Genomic DNA, 19,984 nt, shown 5'->3' on the forward strand with positions numbered 1-19,984 from the left:
CTGAACTGTGTCTTCCCCAAAGTTCACATATTAAAATCCTACTCCCTAGTACCTCAGAATGTGACTATTTGGTGATTGTGTTTGGGCCTTTCAAGAGGTAAAGTGAAGTTAAAAGAGGCCATTAGGGTGGGCCCTAATCCAATCTGATTGGTGTCCCTATAAAATGAGGAAATCTGGACACAGAGAGATACCAGAGATGCCTGGTACAGAGGAAATGCCACATGAGGCCACAGTGAAAAAAGCGGCCACCTCCAAGCCAAGGAGAGAGGCCTCCAAAGAAACCAAACTTGATGACACCTTGACCTTGAACTTTCAGGCTACTGAACTGTGAGAACATAAATTTGTGTTAAGTCGCCCAATCTGTGGTTCTTTGTTACGTCAACCCTAGCAAATAATTACTGGTAGTGGCTTTCCTTATAACTCCCCTTACTTAGCAATGTGCAACATTTAGTAACTGCCTCAGCAAAATGTTTCTGAAAGGTCCTATTTTCTTCTTACATAGAAGAAAATATTTAAATCTCTGTTAGACCAATTATGTTTCATTAGAACAAAATTAAAGTGATTTCATGTTAAGCTTCAAGCATCACAATCAGTTTTATCATCATCTGAGTACATCATGGAATTGAGGATTTACCTAATGATGCAAGGAAAGTGTATGGACCATGAGGCAAAAAGAAGTTAGGCTGACAAGAAATCAATATGTGGATTAGCAGAGTTTGAGTCACAGCGTAAAATATGCTGGGGAGTTTGTTTTTACTTTTCCTTCCACTACATATCTTTATTATATGAAACATTGCTTTGAGTTTGGTGATCTTTTAAGACACATTTGAGAGACTGGTAAAAGGTTTTGCAGGCCAACAGGATTTTGCTTCTAAACTTCACTAGACGGTTGAGTTTTATTAAAAGGTCCGTGTAGTGTAGAAGAAAAGATAAACAGCAAAAAACATTAACTGTTAGAGATACATAGAAAATATGAGTGAAGAAGGAGTAAACAAAACTAAATACATGAATTTAACAGCCCCCCCATGTGAAACCTCGATTAAGTGACCATAAAAGAGTAAAAATGGTACAAATTTTTTTTTGAAAAAAGATAAAGAGACAATAGCAGCATGAACAATGTCATAACAATGTCAGCAAGTTTTTTTAAAAATGGAAAACAGAAGTGCCTGATTTGGTAGATCCAAGAAAGCAGAAACTGAAGTAATTACAGACAGGCTTCCGAAGAAGAAATGTAATGCATCTGCTACTACAGCAACTAAAGAGATTTGCATGGCCTAAGAGAATAGGCCCATCTATACTGATATTTTAGGGTCCCAAATAAAAAAGCTGGCTTTACAATGCACCCAACATTGAGGCCTGTCAGACACAAGCCCTGCCTTTCACACAGACATCCAGTCACTGCCTCAGCTTTACAGGACCAACAGCTCAGGGTCACCACACATTACGGAAACCTTCAACATGGAAGGTGAGCAAAACAGGAGAGAGGAGCAAGAGGGAGGACCAGAGACACCAGCTGCTGGAGCGTCTCAGTAAAAAGGAGAAGTTTCAGATGAAAGAGAAAAAATGAACAAACAGACAAACAGAGGTCAGGTGTGGATCTGAGGGAAGGGTGCCAGAACCTTCAGGAGACTCCATGGGAAGAAGTTGTAGAGCAGAACAGGAAAGAGCAAGGTAACGGCACAGATCAACCCCCGAGAGTCTTGGAGTCCAGCGAGAAGGGTAGGTGGAGGGGTTTGTTTCTCCCTCCCTTGCATCTCTGACCCTTGGTGGATTCCTGAACTGCTGGAGAGATTTTCTGCCCACAGGAGCCCAGACATTGCTGCCTCCAGTGAGCTGGGAGCTTGTTGCGGACAGGGCACCAGGCTCCCAGCCCCCTGGGGAGCCTCCCATCTCCACAGACCCGAGCTGGGACTGCAGGCACCATATTGCTTCTCTACCCACTGTGCACCTTTGTCCTCCCCAGAGGGCTTCAACTCCTCTTGCTCATCTGCACACAGACATTTCCCAACTCTGGCCCAGACTTCAGGAGCCACAGGGGTCCAGTGGTTCATGGGTGATCTGCGTGAATTCAGTGCCTGGACATTCTGGGTGGGCGGCCTACCAGAGTGAGGGACAGACACGACCAGAGTGCTAGCTTTCCTCCATTTGGACCGTTTTTCTCTCCTTTCCCTCCCCCACCCACAGCGGTTGAGAGAGACAATTGAGCCATCACACCAAGACTTCCACAGAGAGTGGGGCTCAGACCTTTCCTCTTGGGAACCTGCAGCAGAATGAGTGGCACTTGGACTGTGAGCTCTCTGCCCACCACCCCTCCCTGGTACTGCTTGCCTGGTGACTCCATCAGAGTGGGGCACACCCTGAGGTGGAGGGACATTGAACCTGCTTGGGCACGCTGTGGACAACTCGAGACCAGTGCACTTCTTCCTGGCATGGTCAGGGATTGATCTTCAGGGACCCAAGGATAGGCCCCCAGGCCAGATCCCATACCCCCAGGTCTTGATCGCATTGCTCAGGGGCAAGGAGGGATGATATGTAAATTAGTCTTAGGAGGCCAGGAAGCCTGCATGGGCAGATCAGAGGGCAGAGTACAGTGTGAATTCTAGCTGTGGTGTGCTCATGGGGTACCCCTCCCCCTACAGGAGGACTGTGCTCTCAGCTCAGGCTGGGATCCTGGGCAGGGAACCTCCTGGCCTGCATCGCAATTGTGGGGGAGCTCAGCTGACTTGAGCTCCTGCCTGCTGGCAGATAACAGGAAGAAACCATGAGGTAGGGGAGAGGAGAAGAGCCAAGTCCACTCCAGACTGCCAGATTGTGGATCTCAGATGGCCCTGCCTCCAGATCTCAGACTTGCTGGTTGGGTGGGGCCACTTCGTCCCTTCCCTGGTGGCTTTGCCCAGAAGCTGGAAGCAGACCTTCAACCCCTGCTGAAACTGATAAGTTGCCAGCTTTCTTGGAGCCTGACGGCAAGCTCACCCAACCCAGCCTTGCCCAGCCAAACTCTCTCACCCACTTCTGCTGTGGCAGAGAATAAGGACTCATTTGAAATTCCAGGGCTCCACCCACCACCTGAAACATTGGAGTGCTTCTCCTGAGGGACTAGAGCTGGTCACAGGACCCAAAAACAACAGTGCAACTTGTTCCTTCCTGCAAGCACTACTTACTAACAAGGAGGGTAAAATTACCCAAAAGCTAAAGTTCAGAACCAATACAAAATAATGGCTCAACCGGTAAAACAAAGCAATAAGATTTTATCCAACAGTATAAAAAAGAATGCATCCCATTTAACAAATCTTTCAATAAATGTGAACAGCTTGAATTCCCCACTCAAGAGAGCTAGGCTGGCTGAATGGATAAAAAGTACAATCCAACTATTTACTGTCTCCAGTAAACACATCTAACCCACATTTACTCATTCAGACTCAAGGTGAAAGGATAGAAAAAAATAGCCATGCAAATGGAAATCAAAAGAAAACAGGTGTAGCCATTCTGGTATGAGATAACATAGACCTCAAATCAACAATAGTAAAGACAGACAAAGATGGTCATTACATAATGGTAAAAGGAGCAATTCATCAAGAAGACAAAACAATCCTAAATATTTATGAACACAACATAGGTGCACTCAGATTTTTAAAGCAAACCCTACTAGATCTAAACTAAGTGATAAATAGCAACATCACAATTGCTCAGGACTTCAACACCAGGATCCTCCGAGCAGAAAATAAATAAAGAAACACTGGTTTTACACAGGACTCTAGAGCAATGGACCTAACAGACATTTATAGAGCATTCCACTGCAAAACTACTTAATATATATTCCTCTCTTCAGCACATGGAACATTCTTTAAGACTGATAACATCTTAGGCCACAAAATGTATCTCAACAAATTTAAAAAAAAATAGAAATTATACCATGTATCTTCTCAACCATAGTGGAATAAAATTAGAAATCAACTCCAACAGAAACACTCAATTCTACACAAAGTCACAGAAATTAAACAACCTGCTGAACGATTTTTGGGTCAAAGAGGAAATTAAAGTAGAAATCAAAATATTCCTCAAACTAAATTACAAAGGGAACATAAGTTATCAAAATCTGAGATTCAGCAAAAGCAGTCCTAAGGGGAAAATTCATAGCCTTAAATGCCTACATGAAAGATCACAAATCAACAATCTAATGAATCTTCTCAAGGAACTAGAAATGGAAAAGCAAACCAACCCCAAACCCAGCAGAAGAAAAGAAATGACTAAAGTCAGAGCAGAACTAAATGAAATAAAAAATTAAAAAAAAATACGGAAGATTAATGAAACAAAGAGTTTGTTCTTTGAAAAGATAAACAAAATTGATAGACCTTTCATTAGCTTAACCAGAAACAGAAAGAAAGAACCCAGATAAGCTCAATAAGAAATGAAAAAGGAGACATGAGAACTGATACCACAGAAATACAAAACATCCTCTATGAATACCATAAAAATCTCTATGCACATAAACTCGAAAACATTGAGGAAATAGACAAATTCCTGGAAACACACAACTTCCCAGAGTCAATCAAGAAGAAATAGAACTCCTGAACAGACCAATTATGAGCAATGAAATTTAAGCAACAATAAAAAATCTTCCAACAAAAAAAATTCCCAGACCTGATGGTTTCACAAACAAATTTTATCAGACCTACAAAGAAGAATTGGCACAAATATTGCAGAAATTATTTCATAACATCAAGAAGGAAGGAATCCTCCCCAACTTATTCCACAAAGCCAGCATCACCTCAATACCAGAGTCAGAAAAGGATACAACAAAAAAAGAAAACTGTAGACCAATATCCCTTTTAAATATGGATGCAAAAATTCTAGCAAACCAAAATCCACAGCACCTCAAAAAAATAATCCACCACAACCAAGTGGGTTTCAACCCAGGGATGCAAGGATGGTTCAACATATGTATATCCATAAATGTGATTCACCACATAAACAGAACCAAAAACAAAGATCATATGATCATCTCAATAGATGTAGAAAAAGCATTCAAAAAAATTCAGCCCTCTTAACAAAATAGGCATAGATGGAACATACCTCAAAATTATAAAAGCCATATAGGGCAAACCTCCACAGCCAGCATCATACTGAATGGGAAAAAGTTGGATGGATTCCCACTCAGAACTGGGCAAGACAAGGGTAACCTCTGTTACCACTTCTGTTCAACATAGTGCTGGAAATCCTAGCCAGAGCAATCAAGCAAGAGAAGGAAATTAAGGGTATCCAAATGGGGAAAGAAGAGGTCAAACTATTGTTCTTTGCTGATGATATGATCTTATATCTAGAAAACCCTAAAGATTCCACCAAGCGACTGCTGGAACTGATAAATAAATTCAGCAAAATCTTAGGCTGCAGTATCAATGTACAAAAGTCATTAGCATTCCTATACACTAACAACAGACAAGCTAAGAATCAAATCAAAGACACAATACCCTTCACAATAACTACAAAGAAAATAAAATACCTAGGAATATATGTAACCAAGGAAGTGAAAAATCTCTACAAAAAGAATGATGACTCACTGAAGAAGGAAATAGCAGATGATGTAAACAAATGGAAAAACATATCATGCTCATGAATCAGCAGAATCAAGATTGATAAAACATCCATACTACTAAAAGTGATTTACATATTCAATGCAATCCCTGTCAAAATGCTGCCATTTTTCACAGATCTGGAAAAAATTACCCTACACTTCATTTGGAACCAGAAAGGAGCCCAAATAGCCAAAGCAACCTTAAGCAAAAAGAACAAATTGGGAGGCATCAATTTACCAGACTTTAAGCTATACTACAAGCCTATAGTAACCAAAATAGCACGGTACTGGCACAAAAATAGAGATATAGGCCAATGGAACAGAACAGAGAACCCAAATGTAAAACCATCCACATATTGCCATCTGATCTTTGACAAAGCATGCAACAATATACACTGGGGAAAAGAATCCCCATTCAATAAATGGTTCTGGGAAAACTGGACAGCCACATGTAGAAGATTGAAACAGGATCTATATCTCTCACCACTGACAAAAATTAATTCAAGATAGATAACAGACTTAAATATAAGACATGAAACCATAAGAATTATAGAAGAAAATGTTGGAAGAACTCTTCTAGATATTGGCCAAAGCAAGGAATTTATGAAGAAGACCCCAAGGGCAGTCACAATAACAACAAAAATAAATAAATGGGACTTGATTAAGTTAAGCTTCTGCACAGCCAAGGAAATAAATCAACAGAGCAAATAGACTACCTACAGAATGGGAGAAAAATATTTTCATGCTATATATCTGATAAAGGGCTAATAACCAGAATCTACAAAGAACTCAAGCAAATCAGCAAGAAAAAAATCAAACAACCCCATTAAAAAGTGGGCAAAAGACTTGAACAGAAGGTTTTCAAAAGAAGATAGACTAATGACCAATAAGCATATGAAAAAATGCTCCATGTCACTAATCATCAGGGAAATGCAAATGAAAACTACAATGAGATATGACCTAACCCTAATAAGAATGTTTTTTCTCAAAAGTCCCAAAACCATAGATGCTGGCATGGATGCGGAGAGAAAGGAACATTTATACACTGTTGATGGAACTGCAAACTAGTACAACCTCTATGGAAAATAGCATGGAGATTCCTCAAAGAACTAAAAGTCAACCTACCATTTGATACAGCAATTCCACTGCTGGATATTTATCCACAGGGGAAAAAAGTCATTTTGTCAAAAAGGCATTTGCACTAGAATGTTTACTGCAACACAATTCACAATCACAAAGATGTAGAATCAACCCAAGTGCTCATCAGTTCATGAGTAGATTAATAAAATATGCTATATGTACACCATGGAGTACTACTCAGCAATTTAAAAAAATAAGTTAATACCTTTTGCAACAATCTGGATGGAACTGGAGACCATCCTCCTAAGTAAAGTATCACAAGAATGGAAAAACAAATACCACATTCACTCACTATTAAGTTGTAACTAACTTATCAACACTTGTGTGCAGAGATGGAAGCAAAACTCAGTAGAAATCATGCAGGTGGGTGGGGGTGGAGGGAATGGGTGAAATCATACCTCACTAGTATAATGTGCACTATCTGGGTGATGGGCACACTTATAACTTTGACTCAAGCAATACAAAAGTAATCCTTGTAATCCAAACATTTGTACCCCCATAATATTTTGAAATTAAAAAAAGAAGAGCAAACAAAAAGAATGCTATAGCTAAAATGTGGGGCACAAAAGCAAACTTAAAACCTCTGATATACTCTGAGCAATAAGAGAAGATAGTGTATCCATAAAACAAGAATAGGATACTATAAAAAGGAACAATGAAAGACCCAGAAAGAGTTCTTACATATTTAAAAATGTGATGTGTACAAATACAGATTCAATAGCGGTATTAGAAGCTAAGTGAAGAATATCGCTCAGAAGGAAAAACAAAAAGGCAAAGATGGAAAATAGAAAAGGTAAAAAAATTAGATAATTTAGCATGTCCAACAGAATGACAAAAGGAGTTCTAGAGAGAATGGGGAAGAAATAGAGACAGAATTATTAAATAATGCCCAAGATGGTCCAGAATTCCAAAATGTGAGTCTCCATATTGAAGAGTGCCATTTGGTGTCTAGCCCTTACACCAAAGCACGTTGTCATAAAATTTCAGGAAACCAGAAAGAGAGAAGATCTTAAAGTCCTCATCATTATCATCATAGCTGTACTTGTATATGACACAGATACTTTTCAGCACACTTAATCTTCTCAGAGACTCTTGAGGGAAGTTTTATAAACGAGAAACCTAAAGCACAGCATTAAGTAACTTGCCCCCAATCACACAGCTAATAAGTGGCAGAGTCAGATTTCCAAACCATGCAGGCTGGCTCCATTTCTTACACCCTTAACCACTATATCATAATGACTTTTATGAAGCTTCTACAGCGGGAAAAATAGTAGAAGTGGGGACAGCCAGGAAAATCTATAATAAAAGACATGAGATTTCCCAATAGCAACACTGAAAGTTACAATGTAATGGAGCAATGCTTTCAAAATTATAAAAAGACATCAGTCTTGGCAACAGTTTTTTGGATATGCCACCAAAAGCACAGGCAAGATATGCAAAAATAAACAAGTGGGACTACATCAAACTAAAAAGCTTCTGCAGGTCAAAGGAAACAATCAACAAAATGAAGGAGAAACTACAGAATGGGAGAAAATGTTTGCAAACCATATATCTGATAAGGGATTAATACCTAAAATATATAAGGAACTCATGCAACTCAATAGCAAAGTAAAATAAAATGAAATAACCCAATTTAAAAATTGACAAAGGATCTGAATAGACAGTTTTCCAAAAAAGATAAACAAATGGCCAAGAAGTGTATGAAAAGATGCTCAACATCACTAATCTCAAAGAAATGCAAATCAAAACCACAGTGAGATAACACCTCGCACCTGTTAGATGGCTGTTATTATGATAAAGACAAGAGATAAGTGCTGGTGAGGGTGTGGAGAAAAGGGAGCTCCTATACACTGTTGGTGGGAATGTAAACTGATGCAGCCGTAATAGAAAACAGTATGAGGTTCCTCAAAAAATTAAAAATAGAACTACCATATACACCAGCAATCTCCTTCTGGGTATATAACCAAGGGAAATGAAATCAGTATCTCCAAGAGATACCTGCAGCCCCCTGTTAATTGCAGCATTATTTAGTCACTATATGAAAACAACCTACATGTCTATCAGCAGATGAATGGATTTAAAAATTGTAGTGTATAAACACAATGAGATATTATTTGGCCTTTATAAAGAATATCTTGCATTTGTGACAACATGAATGAACCTCGAAGTCATTATGTTGAGTGAAATAAGCCCGACACAGAAAGACAAATACTTTATGGTCTCACTTACATGTGGAATCTAAAAACGGTCAAACTCACAGAAGCGAAGAGTAGAATGGTGGTTGCCAGGGGCTGAAGAGTAGGGGAAATGGGGAGATGTTGATCAAAGGGTACAAAGGTTTAAGTTACAAGACAAACAAGTTCTAGGGCTCTAATATATAGCATGGGTGGCGCTGGGTGTGTTAATTTGATTGTGGTAATCATTGCACAATGTATGCATATCTCAAATAATCATGTACACCTTAAATATATTCTTTATCAACTAAATATTTTAAAATAAAAATAAAATAGTAATCACACTAGATAACAAGAAAAAGTTATTAAAAGAAATTATTTACTAACAGTAAATTTACTACCTAAATACCTAACTGTACACAGTCAGACCTTCAATCAAGTGTAAGAAAAGAACAGCTTCAGATATTTTTAGAAATTCAGTTTTGCCTGTGGTGTGTCCTTCCTCAGAAACAATTAGCTGAATGATTAGGGAGCCCAATACCACGTAGAGGCCAAGGGCAGTTCCACGGTGACCTTTGTCCAGCAAGCTCAGACAGCAGATGGTCCAGATGAGAGCAAGGCAGATGGCTGCTGAAGAATTACCTTCAGAAAAAGAGAGAAAGAAAGTAAATAGATTATATGATGTTTTTTGGCAAAGGGTAGTATAGAGATTTTTATACTCAGAGTATAAAATCTGAGAGTATAAAAATGATATTTTATCTCAGAGTTAGTGAAGAAGTAGTGTTAGGTGCATTAGAAAATTAAACCAACAAAAAAGGGGCAGAATAAAAAAAAACTGCATGTGAAATGAAGTGTAATCATTATAGCTCAAGTGTGAATGATACCTCATTGTCATAATATTATAAAACCTGAATGTGAATTTACCCAGAGGTATGAAAGATTTGTGAAATTGACTGTATTGCCAAGGATGGAGAAGAAGGAAAAGAAGAAGACATCAAATTGTTAAATCGTTAACCTTCCCTAATAGATGAGAGATACTGTCTAAAATTAACAAATCAAGAATAGCCATATAAACATGTCATTTAGATGAGCGAGCTGTCCGGGAAGGTGAGGAAAGTGCTCTTGACTGGATGGAGGGTTGGGATTCAGGAGAGCTGGGGCATGTAGGTTTCATGATGCTTGGAACTGGAAAGTCCATGTATCGATGCCTAGAGTGCCAAATATAGCCGAGGTTTAACGCACAGGCAAATGCTGCTGTTGGGTTTATGAAGCCGTGTGTCCCTGCAGAAGCATCAAATCTCTGCTTCCCAAAGTCTCTTTTACCACAAAAAGAAATGAGAATTCGAAGCCATTGTCTTCTGGACAGCCAACTGAAATACCAATACTATTCGTTTGTTTCTCTTTTCAGTTTTATAAAATGGATGAATTTAGGGTCAAGAAAGTAATATTTTAGAGGAGACCTTTAAAAATGTAGGCATTCCTTGCTCTTTGCGAGGCTTCAAGTTTCTATTGGAATTTCCTTAAAAATGAAATATTTTGCTATCACAGACAACTGAGTAAAATGAACGTAAATTTTATATTCTCTCCCTCTCTCTCATACACATGTGCCCACACGTGTGTACGTACACACGCACACACACTCTGCTATGGTGTGAATGTCTGTGACCCCCCAAAATTCATATGTTGAAACCTAACCCCCAGGGTGTTGGTATTAAGAAGTAGGGCCTTTGGGAGGTGATTAGGTCATGAGGGCAAACCTCTCTTGCGGGGGATTAGTGCCCTTCCCAAAGAGACCCCAGGGAGGACAGTGAGAAGACGGCTGTCTACGAACCAGGAAGCAGGTCCTCAGCACACACACACACACTCCCTGTGTAATTAAGTTAGGTCTTTAATTTCCTGTAATCCTGAATTTTATATAAAATGATTCCTTGGTTTGTGCTTTAAAACAACATCCTCAGGTCCCATCCCAGATTTCTCTCCCCATAAGAGCCCTTGTCATATCTTTCCAATGTTGGAAAACACTCCCAAGCACAGTCATTACTTTGATCAAAAAAATGTTTACATCAAACACGTAGGAGATTATGATTGTTTTATCTTTGTGTTTTTCTTTTCTTTCTTTCTTTTTTTTTTTTTTTGAGACAGTCTCGCACTGTTGCCCGGGCTAGAGTGAGTGCGGTGGCGTCAGCCTAGCTCACAGCAACCTCAAACTCCTGGGCTCAAGCAATCCCCCTGCCTAAGCCTCCCGAGTAGCTGGGACAACAGGCATGTGCCACCATGCCCAGCTAATTTTTTCTATATATTTTTAGTTGTCCAGATAATTTCTTTCTATTTTTAGTAGAGACGGGGTCTCACTCTTTCTCAGGCTGGTCTCGAACTTCTGACCTCTAGAGATTCACCCACCTCGGCCTCCCAGAGTGCTAGGATTACAGGCATGAGCCACCACGCCCGGCCTGTGTTTTTCTTTATGTCACCAGATTTAACTGGTGGGATCTTTTGGTTCGCCCGGTTTCTCCCACTAGTCAAGGATGTGGACTGCCTTGGAGGCTTGCCTTCTGCACGGTGCTCGGCGGGAAGCTCATTGCTCTCCGGGCACCTCGCTAGTGCTCCATCCTGACCACTGCCCACACTGATGGGCGCCCAGTAGATCATTGTGTGTGGGAGGCTGTGGGGACCCACAGTTGGTCTCGTGCTCCAGAGAGGAGCAGGGCCCCCCAGTCCACCACAGCCTGAAACCCTTGTGCCTCTCCTCCCACAGGGGCCTTAGGAGTAATCAAGGGACAGCCAGCAGAGCCGACTTCTGGCACTAGCTGTGCTGCCCACCAGACTGTGGGGTGCCTGGTTCATTAACCACTCCGAGAGTCATTTTCTCATCCCTAAAGTGAAAAAATTTCATCTAGGTTAACAGTGTGGTTTCTTCCAATTGCAAAATTCTATGACAAAGTATTGAACTCAGAAAGTAATAAGTGGCTGTTTTTAATGAAAATAAACTAAAATCTATTCAGTGCTTGGTCAGTATTGAGCACGTCTGGTGTCATTTTATTACAGGTGTTTGGAGACCCTTCTGCACCAAGTTGCTCCGTTTGAGCATGAGTCTGTCATCCAACACTTGTATGCCACAAATAACAAGGGAAAATAAAAAAAAGTTTTTAAAGAAATTCATTACTACTCGTAGAAAAGTACCTTGTCAACCCTTCCCAGGGGAGGCTGGGGTGAAGGGGCAGGAATGACAACATTTCACATATAAAAAAGACAGCCTATTCTTAAGTAAAAAAAATTAAATTGTATTGAGTGATGCAATCACTTTAACATTTTTCCCCCAGGGCTTTGTGCCCTATTTTAGTAACAAAAGATCAGCTGTTTCAAACCATGCCCCTAAATCAGCTTTCAAAAGAAATAAAAGAAACTTCTAAAATACCAGGAAGCAAGAGAGGAAGAGCTTGCCCTTATAAGGCGCCAATAACCTCATTTGAAAAGTAATTTCATGTGTTAGAGAGGTAATTCTCTCCTCCTCTATGTGACAGTTTAACAAGAATCTAACAGATTTATCTAGCAACATGAACACGTTACAATAACCACCGTGAGTGTTGGCAATTTAGGTGCATTTGAAAAGATGTGAACCTACTGCAAAACCTTGCCGTGCATTTTCTTTCCTTTTCGTGCTCTTGGGATTTTTGACAAAACCATTGTATTCTCTCAATCTGGGGGTCTGTCAAAATGAGGGCTTTTGAGTATCTCTTTATTGAAATGCATTATTTAACTTGCCACTTACTAGCTTCCTACTTGGGATGAATATGGAAACTAGTTGGCAAACTGAGCACTAAATGTGGGTAACCACGCCGAGCGAGGAGCAGGTGTAGATGTTGACACACATCAATGGGTGGATGTCACAGAAATAGAATTATAAAATCAATATTTAATCAAAATCTCTCTCTTGCCCTAGAATATTTTAATAACCCTAATGTTTTCACATGATACCAAGTGTTCCCTAAGGTGACTGGGTGTGGCACCGTGTTCCACACAAATCACAGTGTCTGTCTTTGTCAGAACCCTCTGCCTCTGCGGCCATCATGACTCCTTGTTTTCCTGCACGGACTCATGAATTCACAAAGCATGCTAAAGACACCTCACACATTATCTCGTGCTTCGCTCTGCCCAGTAATTGGTCATTTTGCTTGCCTAATTCAAAAGATAAAGACCCATGTTTTACAAGGCAACCCAATCTATTTTTGGAGCGTGCTAATTGTTGTTTTCAATTTCTGCATTAACATCTTTTTCTTAGTTTGTAACTTATTAGTTCTAGTCCCATGTTTTTGAGTCACTTAAAATCCTTGGGACCAGAAGTGTTTCAGATTTTGGAATTTTTTGCCTTATAGTTACTTATAAGTTTGCCTTGCACTTACTGGTTGAACATCCCTAATCTGAAAATCCAAAATCAAAAATTCTGTGATTAGCATTTTCTTTGAGCATCAAGTTGGTACTCAAAAGATTTCGGATTTTGGAACATTTCAAGTTTTGAAATTTTGGATTAGAAATGCTTAACCTGCATATCTGGCCCCTGATTATTGTTGAAATCGGCTAGTATGTCCCTCTCTGACCATGAATCCACATACTCAACTATTTCATGTAACATAGAAATGATTGAAATTATTAACATTTCAAAATCCTACTTTTCTATACAACTTTGTCTCTTTCCTATGGTAGAAGAGCTGTTTTTTATTCTGTTCTCTGGATGGCCCGTTCATCTCAGTTTGCTGCTCAGACCTCAGCCTTGCCTGCCTCCTCCCACCTGCAGCTCCCACCCCTAATCGCAGCACAGTGCCAGGGTGAAGATTGCCCAGGGTCCTCCGCAGGGTCTGCAGTCACCGCCCCACCCCCAGCACTCCTGGCTCTGCTGGTCACTAGCCCGCTTTCTGGCAGGGGCCAAGACTCCCTCATATAGGAGAAGTCAATGAACTATTTTTATGTGGCTGAATTCTAACCACTAGTACATTTGTTTCTTTTGTTTTGCTGCTAATTTTATAACTTATCAAATGTTCCCATGGATGCTTTTCTGATGCCTTTGAAAGTTTAATTAATATTTACCATGCTGAATGGCATCTTTGTAAGGAATTCTATTGAAAGGTGAAGTGAAATCTGTGAACTGTATTCCAGCTTGGATGCTGGAGTGTCACACGGAGTTTATTGTAGAGGACCAATGTAGTATGATGAACAAGATCAATACTCTTATCAGGTTGTCGTTTAAAAAACAAAAGTCTTTAGATAAAACATAAAACAACTTGTGGAGGGGGTTCTTCCCTGAAGGTTCTAGGAATTATTGAAATTTTTATGCTGCAAAACATTGGTTCTGAAAAATAATGAGTTTTTTATATATACCTATGACAAGAGGTCCCAGAGAAAATTGAAACATAAGCAATCTAGATGAGAGCAAAATTTCATTATTTTATTAAACAAACCAAAAAAAAAAAATCTGAGAGTCATCATAAGGTGTTCCACCAGGCACATTTTCAGTCTAATAAAGCCAGATCTTCTCTCTAGTCCTTAGAACGACACTGGAAGTTAATCCGAGATGAAGGCCTTGCAGTGATGGATAAAGCCAAAGGCCTCTTCCTGCCTGAGGACGAAAACCTGAGGGAGAAGGGAGACTGGAGCCAGTTTACACTGTGGCAGCAAGGTGAGCTCCCGACTTCTAGATGGTTCTCTGTGGCCCGTGATCTTATAGTATCTTGTGATACTTCCTGGGATTCCCAAACTTAAAGGAGATGGCCCAGAAAACCTAGAGTTTTGAAATCCTGTCATTGTTTTTAAAAACTACATCTGAGCTCTTGTTTGTGTATGTGTGCACATATAAATGTGTGTGTGTGTGTGTGTGTGTGTATTCACATGTGTATTGGGATAAATATTTATAACTAGCATTTTGATTTTCTTGGTCTTTCCTGTTGAATGATGTGTTACTGACAGTAACCCTACTGTGTAGGCATAACCGAAAAGTCTACCACGTGTTATCAATGTCTTAGACAGGAGCATCCTCAAACGCTATTTGCTCCTGTAAAATGGAGGTGACGTTGCATGCCAAGACAATATCACCATGGGCAAGAACTGCTAGAAATAGTAACACCCCAGAGTGACAAGTCAATAGTAACTGCCATCGGAGCTCTTCATGAATAAGAAGTGGTTCATATTCAACTTTGCATCTCGTGAGCTTAACCCAGGTCCAGGCACACAGATGGGCCTCCAATATGTGTGTGTGTGTTCAATGAATTAATAATAAGAAACATTGAATTTTATCTTCAAGGCTCTCTCTAATTGTCTTCTTGAAAAGTTGAGTTGGCCTGGGTTAACAATAGCTAAAGAAAAGTAAATTCATTTTGAAGACTAAACAGCATTGCTGCACATCTTCAGCTACACTAAACAAATTCAGAATATGATATGCATTTAATTTACATTAAAGGATAAATAAGGACAGTGGTTTCTCTCAATTATGTTTTCAGAATTATTTCTATGTAAGAACAAGAGGAACTGTGTTAGTAATGTTTTCAAGGGTATATCCACCCAAGGGGAGATCAAGTAATTTCAAGTGACTGTCATATTTTTGCCAACAAGATTTTTTTTAAATGGAGATACAGGGAATAAGATTGAGCAAGCAGAAAAAAGCATTAGTGAGCTTGAATACAGGCTACTTGAAAATACACAGAAGACAAAAAAGAAATAAGAATGAAGTGTGCCTACAAGATCTAGAAAATAGCCCCAAAATGACTAATCTAATAGTTATCTTAAAGAGGAGGTAGAGAGAGAGATTAGAGTAGAAAGTTTATTCAAAGAAATAATAACAGAGAACTTTCCAAACCTGGAGAAAAATATCAATATTCAGGTATAAGAAGATCATAGAGCACCAAGCAGATTTAACCCAAAAAAGACTACCTCAAGGCACTTAATATTCAAGTTCCTGAAGGACATGGGTAAAGAAAAGGTCATAAGGGAAGCAAGAAAAAAGAAAAAAATAAATAACATAAAGGAACTCCAATACATCTGGCAGTAGACTTCTCAGTGGAAACTTTACAGACCAGGAGAGAGTGGCGTGACATATTCAAAGTGCTGAAGGAAAAAAACCTTAACCCTGGAATATTATATCCTGCAAAAATATCCTTGAAACACGAAGGAGAAATAAAGACTCTACTAGAAAAACAAAAGCTGAAACATTTCATTGACACCAGACCTGTCCTACAAGGAATGCTAAAAGGAGTTCTTCAATCTGAAAGAAAAGACATTAATGGACAATAAGAAATCATCTGAAGGTATACAACTCACTGCTAACAGTCAGTACACAAATACAGAATACTCTATTGCTGTAATTGTGGTATATAAACCACCTATATCTGGGGGAGGAAGACTAAAAGACAAATTTGTGAAAAATAACTACAACAACTTTTTGAGAGAGAGTATAAAAAGATATGGATGGAAACAATAAAAAGTTCAAAAGCAGGGGGGGAAGGTATTAAAGGGTAGAATTTCTGTTATATTTCTGTTTGCTTGTTTATTTGTTTGTAAGCAAAGTTGTCACGTGTTTAAAATAATTGGTTACAAAATGTTTTTTGCAAGCTTCATGGTAACCTCAAATCAAAAAACCTACAACAATTTGTTCTTTTTGCTTAAGATTGCTTTTGCTATATGGAGTCTTCTGTGGCTCCATATGAAGCATAGAATTATTTTTTCTAGATCTGTGAAAAATGATGTTGGCATTTTAATAGGGATTGCGTTGAATCTGTAAATCACTTTTGGTAGTATAGACATTTTAACAATGTTGATTCTGCCAATCTATGAGCATGGTATGGTTTTCCACCTGTTTACGTCCTCTGCTATTTCCTTCCTCAGTGTTTTATAATTCTCCCTGTAGAAATCTTTCACCTCCTTAGTTAAATATATTCCTCGGTATTTTATTTTCTTTGTTGCTGTTGTGAAGGGTATTGAGTCTTTGATTCGGTTTTCATTTCACTGTTGTTGGCATATAGGAATGCTACTGTTTTGTGTACACTGATTTTGTAACCTGAGACTTTGCTGAATTTGTTTATTGAATTGGGAGGCATCAGTTTACCAGACTTCAAGCTATACCATAAGGCTATAGTAACTAAAATAGCATGATACTGGCACAAGAACAGACATAGACCAATGGAACAAAACTGGGAACCCAGATATAAAACCGTCTTCATATAGCCATCTAATCTTTGGCAAAGCAGACAAAAATATACACTGGGAAAACCAATCCTTATTCAGTAAATGGTGCTGGGAAAACTGGATAGCCACATGCAGAAGACTGAAACAGGATCCACACCTCTCACCTCTCACGAAAATCAACTCACAGTGGATAACAGACTAAAACCTAAGGCATGGAACTATAAGAATTCTAGAAAAACTGCTGGAAAAAGTCTTATAGACATCAGCCTAGGGAAAGAATTTATGAAGAAGATCCCAAAGGCAATCACAGCAACAACAAAAATAAATAAATGGGACCTGATTAAATTAAAAAGCTTCTGCACAGCCAAAGAAACTATCATGAGAGTAAACAGACAACCTACAGAATGGGAAAAAATTTTCGCATGCTACACATCCAATAAAGGACTGATAACTAAAATCTATTTAGAACTCAGGAAAATCAGCAAGAAAAAATCAAATGATCTTATCAAAAAGTGGGCAAAGGACATGAATAGAAATTTTTCAAAAGAATACAGAAGAATGGCCAACAAACTTATGAAAAAATGCTCAACGTCTCTAATCATCAGGGAAATGCAAATCAAAACCACAATGAGATATCACTTAACTCCAGTGAGAATGGCCCTTATCAAAAAGTCCCATAACAACAAATGTTGGCATGGATGCGGAAAGACAGGAACACTCATACACTACTGGTGGGACTGCAAACTAGTGCAACCTCTGTGGAAAGCAATATGGAGATACCTTAAACAGATACAAGTAGACCTACCATTCGATCCAGCAATCCCATTATTGGGCATCTACCCAAAAGAACAAAAGACATTCTATAACAAAGATATCTGCACCCGAATGTTTATAGCAGCACAATTCACAATTGCGAAGATGTGGAAACAACCCAAGTGCCCATCAATACATGAGTGGATTAATAAAGTGTGGTATATGTATACCATGGAGTACTACTCAGCTATATGAAACAATGGTGATATAGCACCTCTTGTATTTTCCTGGAAAGAGCTGGAACCCATTCTACTAAGTGAAGTATCCCAAGAATGGAAAAATAAGCACCACATGTACTCACCATCAAATTGGTTTCACTGATCATCACCTAAGAGCACATTTAGAAATAACATTGATCGGGTGTCAGCCAGATGTGGGTGGGGGAGGGGATGGGTGTATGCATACATAATGAGTGTGATATGCACTGTCTAGGGGATGGACACGTTTGAAGCTTTGACTTGGGGGGTTGGGGGGGGCAAGGGCAATATACATAACCTAAACTTTTGTACCCCCACAATATGCTGAAATAAGAATAATAATAAAAAAAAGAACCACCAAAGGACCTAGCAATACCACTACCAAGTATCTATCCAAAGAAGGGGAATTTGGTACATCAAAAAGATATCTACACTCTCATGTTTACTGCAGCACTATTCATAGTAGCCAAGGTTTGGAATCAACCTAAATGTCCATCAATGGATGAATGGATAAAGAAATTATGATACATGTGCACAATGGAATACTACACAGCCACAGAAAAGAATGAAATCTTTCCATTTGCAAAAACATGGATGGAACTGGAGAACATTATGTTAAGTGAAATAAGCCAAGCACAGAAAGACAAATCTCAGATGTTCTCACTCATATATGGGAGCTGAATATTGAAAACAATTGATCTCATGGAGACAGAGGGTAAAATGATGGTTACCAGAAGCTGAAAAATGTAGTGGGGAGGAGAAAGGATAAAGTGGGGATGGTTAATGGGCGCAAAAATATAGTTAGATAGTTACATAGAATGAGCAGTACTTGATAGCACAACAAAGTGACTATAATCAGCAGTAAGTTAGGGTATACTTTAAAATAACTAAAAGAGTGGAACTGGAATGTTCCTAACACAAAGAGATGATAAATGCCTGAGGTGATGGGGAGAAAAAAAAGATTTTTTTTAAAGGAACTGTACAATCTGTATGTGGGTAACATGCTAATTTATTTTTGGCATATCACTATAATAAGTCAATTCCATTGACATTTAAGTGTTCACCTGATACTTTGATTCTGTTAACATCCTTATACTTCACAGAAGCTACCAGGCCTCTTGGAGCAATGCTTCAGAATAGCACGTATCCTAGAGATAGTTTCCAGAAACTGTAGTCTCTCCAAAAAAGAAAAAGAAAAAACAAGGTTCTTTGATAAAATCAAAATATGTGAAGTATTTTAGGGCACATAAAAGTATTAGGAAAGAAAATAAATAATAGAGAAATAATTTGGTTGGAGGTAACATTTTGACATTTAAGTTTTCATATAGGTGGATTATACCTGATTTTCCATTAACTACTCAGTAATTTATTATGTTTTTTCTTTCTTAGTATCTTTGTTAAATTGTTCTTCCCATTGAATGGAATTTGCATGTTGTTGTTTTTTTTTTTTTTCCAAGTGTGACCGAGTTCTGTTGTTTAGAAAACTCATATTACTTCTCGTATATAATACGATTATGTTTTCTATTCCTGCTTTTATATTTTTTCTTCCTCCTTTTGTTCTTTTTGTTGCTTATTTTATTGTTCTTTTAAATATTTTGAGTAGCACACCTTAGTAAATTTATTTTCACCCTTTCTTCTTTGTTAATAAAAGTGTTTAAGGCTATGAACTAACCTCTAGATACAGCTTTAGATGCATTCCATAAGCTATAATGTATGATATTTTTACGTGAATTATTATCAAATAAAGACTGCATTTCTGTCCTGATTTGTATTTTGAACGAAAATAATTTAGATATGTGTGTGTGTGTGAGATAAGCATGTGTTTTCCAATCTGTGCAGTTGCTTCAACTTTTAAAATTAATTTCTAGTTTTGTTTTACTATCATAAAAGAATATAACATACATAGTTTCCCTTTGGGG

General features: G+C 38.6%; 1 protein-coding gene across 11 annotated transcripts in view; it reads left to right on the forward strand.

Moving 5' to 3' along the window:
* The window catches only part of ASPH (aspartate beta-hydroxylase), a 221,055-nt gene that overhangs the window by 181,005 nt on the left and 20,066 nt on the right, over window positions 1–19,984 (forward strand). For all 11 annotated transcript variants that reach the window (XM_069465561.1, XM_069465562.1, XM_069465563.1 and 8 more), the window contains one exon: window positions 14,422–14,557. In XM_069465561.1, coding sequence (XP_069321662.1) covers window positions 14,422–14,557 — 136 coding nt within the window. The remainder of the gene's footprint in view (window positions 1–14,421; window positions 14,558–19,984) is intronic.

The sequence above is a fragment of the Eulemur rufifrons genome, chromosome 3 (assembly GCF_041146395.1).
Source record: "Eulemur rufifrons isolate Redbay chromosome 3, OSU_ERuf_1, whole genome shotgun sequence".
Taxonomy (NCBI): Eukaryota; Metazoa; Chordata; class Mammalia; order Primates; family Lemuridae; genus Eulemur; species Eulemur rufifrons.